This window comes from Phyllopteryx taeniolatus, chromosome 7 (genome assembly GCF_024500385.1).
Source record: "Phyllopteryx taeniolatus isolate TA_2022b chromosome 7, UOR_Ptae_1.2, whole genome shotgun sequence".
In the NCBI taxonomy this organism is placed as follows: domain Eukaryota; kingdom Metazoa; phylum Chordata; class Actinopteri; order Syngnathiformes; family Syngnathidae; genus Phyllopteryx; species Phyllopteryx taeniolatus.
This window is the reverse complement of record NC_084508.1, coordinates 31,037,967-31,050,973: the sequence shown is the minus strand read 5'-3', so window position 1 is coordinate 31,050,973 and position 13,007 is coordinate 31,037,967. Positions and strand designations below refer to the sequence as shown.

General features: G+C 40.5%; 1 protein-coding gene across 1 annotated transcript in view; it reads right to left on the bottom strand.

Moving 5' to 3' along the window:
• LOC133480949 (solute carrier family 22 member 23) overlaps positions 1–13,007 on the bottom strand; it is a 22,315-nt gene extending 9,308 nt beyond the window's left edge. Inside the window, exons 1-3 of the mRNA XM_061779737.1 lie at positions 12,071–13,007; positions 11,288–11,391; positions 8,867–9,021 (exon numbers count right to left, since the gene is read on the bottom strand). Coding sequence (XP_061635721.1) covers positions 8,867–9,021; positions 11,288–11,391; positions 12,071–12,484 — 673 coding nt within the window. The 5' untranslated portion in view covers positions 12,485–13,007. The remainder of the gene's footprint in view (positions 1–8,866; positions 9,022–11,287; positions 11,392–12,070) is intronic.

Sequence of the window (13,007 nt, the reverse complement as noted above, 5' to 3'; positions counted from 1 at the left end):
TACACACCATCATGCCAGGAACGCACTCTCGGTGGAGAACTTTTGGTCTTCCGCATTTCAGAGGCTGTAGTTAAGGCCAACGTCACGTGAAGGTGAAACATCATGTTGCACGTTTTGCACGATGGCCCGGGTGGCGGCTGACTCGTGCTGACTGTGTAGGACAGATCTGGTCCATAACGCTTACCTATGCCCACCTGCCCACCGGCCGTAATGTGGCCCCACCACATTATGCTGATGGCTTAACGTCAACATATTATATTATATTCATTGGCAAAAACTATTGGCGCCAGCGGACTTTAGGGGCTTTTTCACCATCCAGCCCAGGAACTTTGAGTTCCTGAGAGCAGGAGTTCCTTTCGCCCATGTGGTTTGCGTTTGAACTGCAACTATTAGTTCAGAGTAGCTTAATCAAATGAGGCTGATGACATACTGTGTTGCCCATTACTGTGAAGTAATAAGTATCATAGGTTGCTCATTACTTATGCACCTTGATTTGTGCATTGATGCACAGACATGTTGGAACAAGAAGGGGCCGGTTCCAAACTGTTCCCACAAACCTAGCATTTAAAAAGGAGTGGGAAGACTTTTAATATCCACTCTGGGTCCAGTAAATGACTGGCAACCATATACCCTGCCTTTCTCCAAAAGTCAGCAGGGAAAGGCTTCAACTCACCCAAGACCCTATTGAATGTATAGAAAATGTATGGATGAATGTAATATATTCTGGTAAATTCGACATATTTTTTTTTCAACAACCATAATGGCTGGGGGGTCTTGGTGGTGGGGAAACAGAATGGCACAAAATGACCCCTTGACCTCTTGGCTAAAAGAGATATGAGGAAATGAATTTAAAAAGTAAAAAAAAGCTCTTAACTCACTATCTTTGAGGGTCAGTTTGCTTTATAATCAAAATACAGCGCAGAAAGATTTAGAATTTTGCTCCAGCAGCTGTTGATACCCAGGATTCACAGTGTGTTCAATGCATTCCACGGATGACCTAGTTTCATGACAATAAAGCACACCAAAACCTACAGAAGCCTCCTTAATGACTTGTACCAGAGAAACCTATCACCACTTGGTGTACGCCCCACAACAAAAATGCTCTAGATTCCTTTGTGTACATTAGAGATTAAAATGGTAAGAACATTTCATTTCACAATTATAGTGCCCAGAATAATCACGGTAAGTATTATCAGATATACTATTGGTGGGGAATAGGGACTGAGCCCCCCCCAAAAAATGGGGTTTTGATTTGTAATTGCCCATAGATACAAAAAAAAGGGGATGTATGTTGTCTCTCGGGATTCATATGTTCATAGTGACAAGGTAAAGAGTTAAAGAACACAACTGGTATTCTGTTTTGATTGATTTTTTTTGCTGTAACAACACAAAGAATAATCAGCAAATCATCAACACCATGCATCGAGAACATATAGATTTAGTAACCCATGTTACATAAATGACTATATTTAGTAGTGAAATTATTTGACACAAACAAATGAGGCTCATCAATAAACTAAAATACAGTATATTTAGCTACTGTGATGTACATTGGTTCAATAAAAAAAACAAAAAAAAAAACAGACATGCACATATTTTGATCATATTTAAAAGGGCCTTTTTGCCATACATCTGGTTAGGTAGTGTGCGGTCCTATGTGCCCCCCTGGTAGCGCTGACAAAAACTTTAAAATCTGTGCACTGTGTCAGTGATCATGAAAGATTTGGTGTGATGGCCCCTTTTAGATTGACTGCATTCTTTGCATACGGGGGTCATACATCTTGAATTTTTGTTCCAAATGCAGCTTCATAAAAAAACTAAACTATGCCCACACCTTGTCTGCCTTCTATAATTTTTCTTCACATCTTAAAGCCTCTTTCACGCGAGCCATCTCAGGCCATTTTTATGGCTTTTTCCTGGCTTGCTGACCTGTGTGTAAGGGACGAATGCGGCTTGAAGTCACCCACCAATATGCGGCCTCCAATGTAGTATCATCCATGCCATTTTTATATGAAAAGAAACTGTCGATGCCGCAATTTTATTTATGTTAGTGGGGTAAATGTGTGAATGTGCACTTGATATGGCACTGTCCCGCTTTGGCTAGTTCTGTTTGAAAGCCACAAGCGAATAAATCCTGGCTCTACTGTTATACCTAGGGGTGGTCATCGAGAATCGAGAACCTAATAAAGTTCTCCCAGAACATTATTTTTATTTATTTTTGGACCCAGCCCCCTTAAAAGAATCGGAATCAAGAATCGTTTGGAACCAGAATCGAACTAAGGAACCGAGCAACCGGTATCACAACCGGAATCGCTCAAATTCAAAAGATGCACAACGCTAGTTACACCTCTGATGTGCCATTTAACTGTGACTGTTGTGGCTTGAGTCATATGTAATTATTTGCCACTGTCTTCTTATAAGTTTACGGTTCACATCTTATTTCTCTGTTTGTTTGCTGTTGCGGCGATATGAGAAGCTAAAAGACAACTGAGTTTCTTCACTACGCTTTGGGTACACCATAAACTGTTTTATCCCGTGTCACACACAACAGTCTCTGAAGTCATTAATAATTGGTAATTGGTGCCCACATTGTAATGCTCCCTGTTCAGACCATCTAAGGACTGCTCAAATGATGACATGTTTAGAAATTTTTGACCATTTTTCAGATGCGGTTTAATATATTTTTATTGATTTTGTGATGCATGCTGACTGTGCACCACATTAAATTCAAAATAACTAGTCAAACTTGACAAAAGACACATGGTGATTTGAAATGGGATGAAATACTTTCTCTCTTTATTGTTCATTAAATATAAACACAACTCTCTTAAATAAATTAAGATTATAACAGTGATACAATACAGCACCATGGCCACAATTAAAATGAAAAACAAGCATGAGGAGGAAGAAGCTCACTGCTAACAGCTCCCCCATGATTGTCCTGCAAGGTGCTCAATTACCAACTAATAAACACTTCCCAAATGGCTGCCACACCCAAATATGTGCACGAGTACACTGCATCAGCATATTAGGTCCAGCTAGAGTTTATTATGGACTGCATGCTGTAGCAAGATAATCAGATAATGAAAGGTTTAAAGTGAAGCTCAAAAAATAAGTGTGTGTGTGTCTGTGTGTGTGCGTGCGTGTGCTAATAATAAAATGGTTGAGAGGCGGAGAGAGTAAGTGAGAGAATGACAGAGAAAGAGAAAACAATGAATAAAGGCAAAGAATTCAGTGAAAATGGCAAGGCCCTGGGAGAAAACAGATTCCGAAATATAATTGTTTTTGATTTTTTTAAAAAGTTGGTAGAAAGAAAAAATGGAATTAGCTTGTCAAATCAAATGGGGACAGTTTCTATGTTTACTACCAGACAATTGACCTCATTCAAAGTAAAACCATATTGTGATGATGGTGTTAACAAGTTGTTGAGAAAATATTACATTCATTATTCCATTTACATGATATTGCGCACAGTGAGTGAGTGTACATGAAGCTACAGCCCCTGTTGCACAGAGATCCCACAAAACTGCCGCATCAGACATATAACAGATCAGCCATTTATTTGCCTTTCTGTGGGGTGCCGCTTGTAAATGCGGCTCACCCTTGAAAAAAAACAGCAACATTATGTCACATTTAGCTTAAAAAAAATCTTTTAAAAAAATGCTGTGAATTTTTGAAAGTCACTTTTTGCCTATTTATAACAATGTTTGTCAACTTAAATAGTTAAATGAAAATATTAAATGTTACACCTAAATTTGAAATCTAAATGTTAAATAAACCTCCCATTAGGGGTCGCCACAGCGCGTCATCCTTTTCCATGAGAGCCTATCTCCTGCATCCTCCTCTCTAACACCCACTGCCCTCGTGTCTTCCCTCACTACATCTATCAACCTTCTCTTTGGTCTTCCTCTAGTTCTCTTGCATGGCAGCGCCATCCTCATCACCTTTCTACCAATTTACTCACTATCTCTCCTCTGGACGTGTCCAAACGATCAAAGTCTGCTCTCTCTAACTTTATCTCCAAAACATCGAACCTTGGCTGTCCCTCTGATGAGCTCCTTTCTAATCCTATCCATCTTCATTTCCACCACCTCCAGCTCTTCTGCCTGTCGACTCGTCAGTGCCACTGTCTCTAATCCATACAACTCGGCTGGCCTCACCACTGTCTAATAAACTTTGCCCTTCATCCTAGCAGAGACTCTTTTGTTATATAGCACACCAGACACCTTCCTCCACCCGTTCCAACCTGCTTGGACTCGTTTTTTCACTTCCTTAACACACTCACCATTGCTCTGGACTGTTGACCCCAAGTATTTAAAGTCCACCACCCTTGCTATCTCTTCTCCTTGTAGCCGCACTCTTCCCCCACCACCCTTCTCATCCATGCATATATTCTGTCTTACTTCGGCTAATCTTCATTTCTCTGCTTTCCAGTGCATCCCTCCACCTTTCTAACTGTTCCTCCACCTGCTCCCTGCTTTTACTGCAGATCACAATGTCATCTGCGACTCATAAATTTTCACTCGTTTTTTTCACATTATTTGAAACTAAATAATGCGCGCACGCACACACACACAAAACACATAATTGATTTTGCGAAGAGTCAACGTGTACCGAAAAGAACCAAACCTGTGACCACAAAACCAAGATCCGAACTGAACTGTGGATTTTGTGAACCATTCCACCCCTAGTATCAACAGTATCTATCTATCATATGTGGTTTCCAAAACAATGAACCGAGATGAGATGACCAAAGCTGTGTGGAAAAAAGCTAGCAGTGGTTAACCGTAACTGTTTCAGATATATTGATTTTTTTTCATCTGGTCATTCAGCACAACAGAGATACTCATGGCAATTTTCAACACAACATTAAACCAGGCACTGCAGACCTTTGTTGGACGGGGAAGTCACAACAAGCTCATCAGAATACAGGTGTACAGGTAGCAAATGATTTCCTACTTTGCCTCCAAACGTACAGCTGATATTAAATTCTGAAAGCATTAACCCTTCAAACAGTTGGTCAACATACACACTGAATGTCAGAGACAATACTGTATGTCCCCTTGTCTTAAGTCATTGAAAAATGAACACATTGTTCATTTCACACTGTGGAGGGTGCCACTGGCCTATAGTTGCCTTTTCGCTCGCATCTGCAGACCCGTTTCCTTGCCGAGAGAATGTGCGTACGCAAACTCAGTATGCATATTTTGAAGACAGTGAGGGCTAGCAACTCAAATGGCAACAGGCGGATGAAACGAAGCAAAGTGATGGACTGAATTCTGCTTCATACCGAACATAGGGTAAATCACTCATTCCCTTCATCGCAACACCAGACATGTAAGGTTAAACATCCTATTGCACTTTAAGTTTGGTTGCAATCGCAATATATGCCACAGGCGCTAATAAAATTGTAAAATAAACTTCCAGAAAGATATTAAATGTATTTAAACTGTCATGAAGTAGTTTCTTTTTCATTTCTTTGTTGTTTTTTTTTTTTTACTGCAGTCGCTTGCAGTAGGCTATGTTAATGTTGGCATACAACTACATTATATAACTCAACTCTCCAGTCTCACCCATCCCCCCTATGGCTGACTGTAAAATGAACGTGTTAATTGATTTCAATAATCTGCTGTAGAGCAGGTTCCCCCTACCACCGTGTGTGACCACACAGACACTGAACAAAACATATTTCATTTAGCTTTAATAGTAACTATCAACAAGCAACTGCCACTTTTGAATATCTTAATACAGTAATATATATATATATATATTTTTTTTTTTAAAAAGAGATAACCACTTCACAAATCATTCAAGTGGAATTGGCTTGTACATTCATTCATCTTCCGTTCCGCTTCTCCTCACTAGGGTCGCGAGCGTGCTGGAGCTTATCCCAGCTATCTTCGGGCGAGAGGCGGGGTATACCCTAAACTGGTCGCCAGCCAATACAGGGCACATAGAAACAAACGACCATTTGCACTCACATTGACACCTATGGGCAATTTAAAGTTTTCAATGAACCTACCATGCATGTTTTTGGGATGTGGGAGGAAACCAGAGTGCCCGGAGAAAACCCACGCAGGCACGGGGAGAACATACAAACTCCATATAGGCGGGGCCAGGATTCGAACCCCGGTCCTCAGAACTGTGAGGCAGATGTGCTAACCAGTCTTTCACCGTGCCGCCTGGCTTGTACATAATGTTGCTGCAAAAAAAAATAACTGTGTGATATCTCTTAAATAGTCCACTTTTTAAAGGTTTAATTTTTTTTTTTTTTAAAGCAGCAGAGATTTATTGAGAATCCCTGCTGAGTAGAACCCACTCACCCACCCTGTCTGAAAGCCTGACCTCGCTCTTCGGATATTTGAATAATCTCTTATTAACCAGACGAATGATGGTGAGAACCGGGAATAAATACATTTTTCGGAGAAATATAAACAATCACCCATTAACATCTTAAGCATCTTATATGGAATGAATTTGTGTCCTCATCTCTTTTGACAAAACTAGAGAGACACAAATGTTTGTTGGTTTGTTTGTTTGTTTTTTTAAATCACGACACAAACCAGTTGAAACATAACAAAGTAAAACAAGTACAATTGGAGGTTGTTTACACAGGCCCGTTATTTTGAAGAGAATAAAAACTGAGTTGGTTTGGCTGCTTGTTTATATGTAGTATCTTTACAGTAGTATGTACTACTGTATGTTTTGGAGACAAAACAAAGATCTCAAAGTGGAGGTTTTTAAATAAAAACATTATTGTTCATATCAAAGCACTTAAAAATTGATATTTTTTGAAAATGAAAAACTTGCACATACTGTATACTAACGCTTCTCCAGCAAAGTGTCCATTAACTTCTCCCGCTGACTAGCAGAGACACACTATTCCCATAATTCAAATTCTCAATGCAAATAAATTCTGAGTATAGTATGTTTTTGGATCAAATCAGAAGTAATAGGAGCACACGGGCATTTTCACAAACTTAACAAAAACAGCATGAATCAAGTTCATGTTTTAGCTGTATCACATCCAAAAGTGTTGCAAAGTGATTATCATGATTCCGACTCCTTGCTGTTGTCAAATTGTGAACATGAGTCTTTTCATGTTAAATCTCCACATCTGAACTAACTGTCAGATTTGACAAGTTTGCAAGTTAAGTGTTCAGTATGAGCATGAATTGGTACATCGCAACCTAAAACAACAGTGGTGGACCACAGTGCTGTTGTTTTGTTTTAGCTTTATGAAGGGACATTGCCGACTGTTGGCCTGGTAATTGTTATACAACATGCCAAAACTTTGACTACGATACAGATGTTTGAATTAATCATCCATTTTCTATACCGCTTATCTTGTTCAGGGTTGCAGGTAGCTCAACCGACGACAACCTGGAATAGTCACCGGTGACTGTCGACGTGCACTGGGTTTCATGACTGGTGAGGCACAGACATAAGAGTCAGTATGATCCAAACAGAGTGAATCGATCCCAACTGAACTGTTCTGGTTGTCAACTGGACTCTTTTGGTTGTCCAAGAAGACATTTCGCCTCTCATCCGAGCAGGCTAAGGTTAGTCCCCGGCGTTTGTTTTATTAATTTCATTACATCCCATTTCGATTTGTAATCCAGTTTTAAGATTTTTTTTTAAGGTTAGTTAAATAGATATACAGTGTTTGGCTTTCATTTAGATTTTTTTTAAGAATGCATTTACTGCAGCTGCCGTTTCATTTTCCTCATAATGGCGCTAACAATTTTGTTTAGTCTTCCTGAATCAAAACTGCAGTGCGCAATAAGAAAATAGACTAGTCCATTGGGAAAGACCGGTGTGGGCAGGGGCATTCGAAGCGATTATCAAAGATTAAGCATTTTTCAAGTGTTTTTAATCTTATGAATTAAGACTAAAACAACAATAAATGCTTTAAATCACATAAAACTTTACTAATCAGTTTTTGTGAAACGTTTAGCGGGTCCCTGGAAATCTAGGGCCCCCAGGCAATTGCCTGTATTTACCTGTCTGTGTTTGCCAAATGGTAGTCTGGCTTTGTGAGGCAGAATATTATCTGCCTCACCTTGTGCTTTTATCTGTGGATTTATGCGATCAGCAAACCTAAATATGTACCGCAAATAGGAAATAAATTAGCATGACAAGTACAAATTAGACTGCATATAAAAAGTCTGGAAACGTGAAAAAGAACTTCCCAATATCCTCCTCTGTTGTAGTACTGAAATTTGAACCATACTGTTGGCTCTGTGCTATTTCTGCTTTTAAGTGAGGGACTGCAATTGGGGGTGAACCTGGCTTTGCGTCTCGCCCATGAATTTGAACAGGAAATATGCATATTCAGCAATTTTCACAATTAACTCATTATTGGAGTCGAAAATAAAATCAATATAACTCACAGACCACTGAGCTAAAATTAAAGAGAATTTTATTTAATCTTTTTATTTTGTTACTCTACATGATGCAGTTCAGGCTCCTCCCTTGCCTCCCCTGACTGAACATCCCAGCACCAGTCAGTCACAGGGTACATATAGAGACAAACAATCATCGACACTCAGATTCACACACTCACTGAGTGTGAATTGAACCCATACTGCCTGCACAGAAGTCAGGCAAGTAAAACACTATATTCGAATAAAAATAATAAAAATCTATCATTTCTGCACTACATGAATTCTTGATAAGTCATTTTTATTGTTCTGAATATATACTGTACCAAATCAAAATATAGCAAGAATTTTAACATCTATCTGTTGCTTTTTTCCTCTTCCTACCATACCAGTGCATTCTGCATCACTGATCACAGAGGGGAAATGGAGAATGGCTGTGAGGAAGCAGGGACAAAGCAGACAGGTGTGAGGCGTGTACTTACTGAGCACGTAGAGAGAGAGAGCGAGGCCCGCCAAGCAGAAACCCTCAAAGAAGCGCAAGGTGCTGAACATGGTGACATTTATAGAGAAGGCAACACTCAAACCAAACACCAGCATGAAGAGCACAGAGAGAATCAACACTGGGTGTCGACCGAACCTTGGAAGCAGAGAGAAGAAAAACAAAGATGAGACAAAGTGTTTAAAAACTGTCACAAAACTAGAATAGAAGCTAATGTAGTCAAAAAGACTATTCTGGCCATTGTATGGCACAGACCATGTGGACTTCCTAGTTTGAGGGGGGTAGTTTTGGTCAGTAGGTCAGGTTAGAGTGAAGCCATTTCTTTACACAGTTTCCAGTTTCCACAATTCACAGGCTATTTTCCCACGAGGCAGCTCAGCTGGCTCTCAGTGTGCAGACAGGACCGGACCACAGTGATATGACTTAAAGGGTCAGTTCACTTTATTATGGAATTCACTTTCTGCTGAAATAATATCTAATACAGTGCTAAACTATGGCGTCAAACCAAACCAATTTTTTAATGTCATGGTTATAGAGTAGGGAGGACACAGTTGTGATGCTTGTGACACTCCTATTTTGTTTATAACTAAATTCTTCTTCATGTCAAAATATGTTATTGTTATTTATTCTCAGTGGTTCTGAATGTAGCAGCAAGGCTTCTTACTGTGTCAAACAGACGACATCACCTTGCCCCAACTTTAGCATCATTACATTGGCTTCCAATTAGTTTTAGAATTAATTTTAAGATTTCACTGATCAGACTTTTAAACCACTATGGATTTGGCTCCAAGCTCCATAACAGAACTATTAACCTATTAAGAGCCAGCCCGCGGCCACAACTCTTCAGGTTAGGGCCTTCTGGTTGTACCAAAGTCATCGAGCTGCCTCAGGAGATAAGCCATGCAAGATTGGTCACATCTTCTAAATCACATATTAAAACTCACTTTTTCCGACTGGCTTTAATGTGAAGTCATTTGTCATTTGTGAAGTCATACACTAACCTAAGTCATACACTAACCTGAGATTGCAACAATTCCTTATCATTTGGGCTTTACTTGGAATAGATATGGCTGTGTTTACATGTGCCCTGATTGAGTGATACAAAGAAAAGTGAAAAAATATTGCAAAATGGTGCTTTAATTGTCAGATACAGTTCATACTCTTGAATTTAATACAATAAGCAATAGTGGTGTAACAATTTATTCATTATAGCGATGTACCAATTTATTTTCCTGTGATCTGTATCGATCTGTGTTTGGCAAGTTATTCTTCTGAATGAAAATAAATTGATTTATATTGTTTTAAAAGGTAATGAATTGATTGTATCATACGAGGAAACTACGCATTGTATTTACACACAGCGGACTTTATATGGAGGTGTGTATGTTTTGTATTTCCAAGAAAACACTTGTCGTTTTACTTTGTTTCATTTTTTCAGTTAGCCCATGGTAGTTAGCATTGTCAAGGCTACTTTCTTCTTCATCATCATCATCTCTTTTCTTTTCTTCGTTTCGTTTTCTATGTCCCACAGCTAGTCATTCCTTTCCGTAGTGCCCCTAGTGGTTGGACGACACACCACAGTATGTTTATATGTTGATTTTTAAACACTTTTATTGACGTTTAAGACGTCGGTCTGTCTGGTGGATGGCAGTTGAGAAGAATGCGAGCGAGGAATTATCAATAAGGACAATGTCTGTGACTCGCGGCATTCGCCGTTCACGTCGAAGCCTTTAAAGCTGGTTAGCTTAGCTTATATAAAAATATCTAAATATTTGTAGCTTTTGAAAGAACAATGACAAGACTACGAGGGGGAACTTTGTGGCACAAAAGAGGAGACCTTGTTTCCAAGGCTCGCAGGTGCGCTACAAAGAGCCGGTTTGTTCATTTATTTAGCTCTCGATGTATTATTAACACTATTCCTAAAAGATTTTCATCATGGCGACCTCACAGTGCTTCGTTTCGAGCCATTACTATTAGCCATGTGTCAAGTGTTGACTATCAAACGTAGGCATGCTATAAACACAACCTATTTTGAATTACCATGTTCACAGATCATATCATAAACCCGTATCAGACTGCCAGTTGGGTTACTGTATCAGAAATGTTATTGCTACCTCGGAAAACAGAAGGGCAACGCAGTAAATGACAATGTCACACTTACTATATGCAGATATTATAATTTCCTTACTTTGGTCTACGTTAATGAATAATAATGTCCTCTCAGCGAAACTTACTGAAAATGAGTTGGAAATGATCGAAGCATGACTGTGAATGAGGATGTCACATTGCGCCGCAGGTAACAAATTGAGAGGGTTTTGTAATTAAAATGACAACTATTTAATCCTAATTGATTTAAGCTTTAGTCAGGAAAAAAAACAAAACAGGAATGGATAAATGAACATACCAGTCGGCCATGACGCCCATCACTAGGTAGCCAAATATGGAGCCCACCAGCAGAGAAAATTTGGCAATATGGACCTTCCAGGCTGAATCACACACCAAGTTCCACTGTAAACATAAAAATAAATTTGACATACTCGCACATGTCCTCCAATTGCTAAAAGATGTGTTACTATAATAACTTTCTTTTCTAAAATTCCACTTCGCAACCCATTGTTTAAAGTTTGTCTTTTTGCTCTCCAAATTGCAATTGTTATGTAAATGACGGACCAAAACAACACTCTTTTACGGGAAAATATAACGTTCTTGCGTAAACAACGCCGAGAACAGAGATTCTTCCAGGCCAAACACGAATGGATGAATGGACAAACATTCCCACAGACATTCGATCAAAAGAGCGGAAGATGTTCTATAGTAGTTTAAAATGGAGTCTCCATAGTTTATATACATAGTTAGTTCTTAGGAGGTCTAATTTGGTGTTTGTTGGAGGCGATGATAATCGATAATTGGCAACATTGTATTAATTAGACAATTCCTGAATTTAATTTTTCCTAGTCTATCATTAGTTAATGACCTTTGACTATAGTTACACACAATTTATGACAGGCTAGGCGAACACACACACACTGTCTCTCTCTCAGATTGAGGTCAGTGGGTGAGCCCTGTTAGTATTTGTATCAGATGCTCCTGTCGACTTGGCACTAGCAATGATGATGATGATTTTTTATTTATTATTTTTATTTTTTTAAGCTTCATTTGCGGGCCTGTGTAAGTGCTCTCTCGTTACCTTGGTAACCACATTCTGACCGAGTCCCGTGTGCAGCTCCAATGTCCTCTCCTCGCAGGCGCACAGCAGACCGCTGCCGTCGCCGTATCCATCCTCGGTGCCGTTGACTTTGAGTTGAAGCGGCGGGGTTACCGAATATGATTCCACGGTCCATTGGGTGTCGTTCGCCAAAGGTTGCAAACACGTGCCATTGGGCTGTGCCAAGAGAAAATAATCCGAGAACTGGCTAAAGCCTATGAACAATGCCGGTATCCAGGTCAGGACGACGAGCTGCTTCTGGTGCCTCCCGAACCCTCCGAGGGACGGCAGAACCGAGCCGTCGATGTGCGGCAGCAGCCTGGGTGCCGGGAGATCCAGTGGGGTGAAGCCATTGTCGGGCGGGTGGTCCTGTTCCTGCGGGCGACCGGCTGCCATCGCTGCCCAGCCCCACGGAGCAGCTGGGCGCAACAGCCGGCGATGCTAAGCCCACCCCCCGCCCGCCCCCTCTCACCCTGTCCTAAACCCTTTTTTGGCTCACCTCACAGATCAATCCTGATTGGAGCAACAACAAAACAACCTTACAAAAAGAAGCGGGTCTGTCTGTCTGTCTGTGGCGTCTGAACCGAGTCACCGCACAGTTGTCCGAGGGGAGAGACTCCTTCTTCAGGGGGCTTTGTATTCCATGTGCACATCTCCCACAGTGGGATCCATCCACGTGGAGGTGATCTGGGCCAGCCGGGCCTGTATGGAAGTGGAGTGAAAAGAATCCGATGGAAACATCTGCTGCGTGTGCGCCACAACAGGTCTCGTTCGCGGCCAAAGTGTGACCCTTCTGGAGGTGTGCATCTCTTAGGTCTTCAAGTCCAAAAGATCATCTCTGGATGGTCCATTTAGAGGCGCAAAGGGATATGTTGGACACTGAGCCAAAAATTGGGATTGAGGAGGAGGGGGGGTAAAG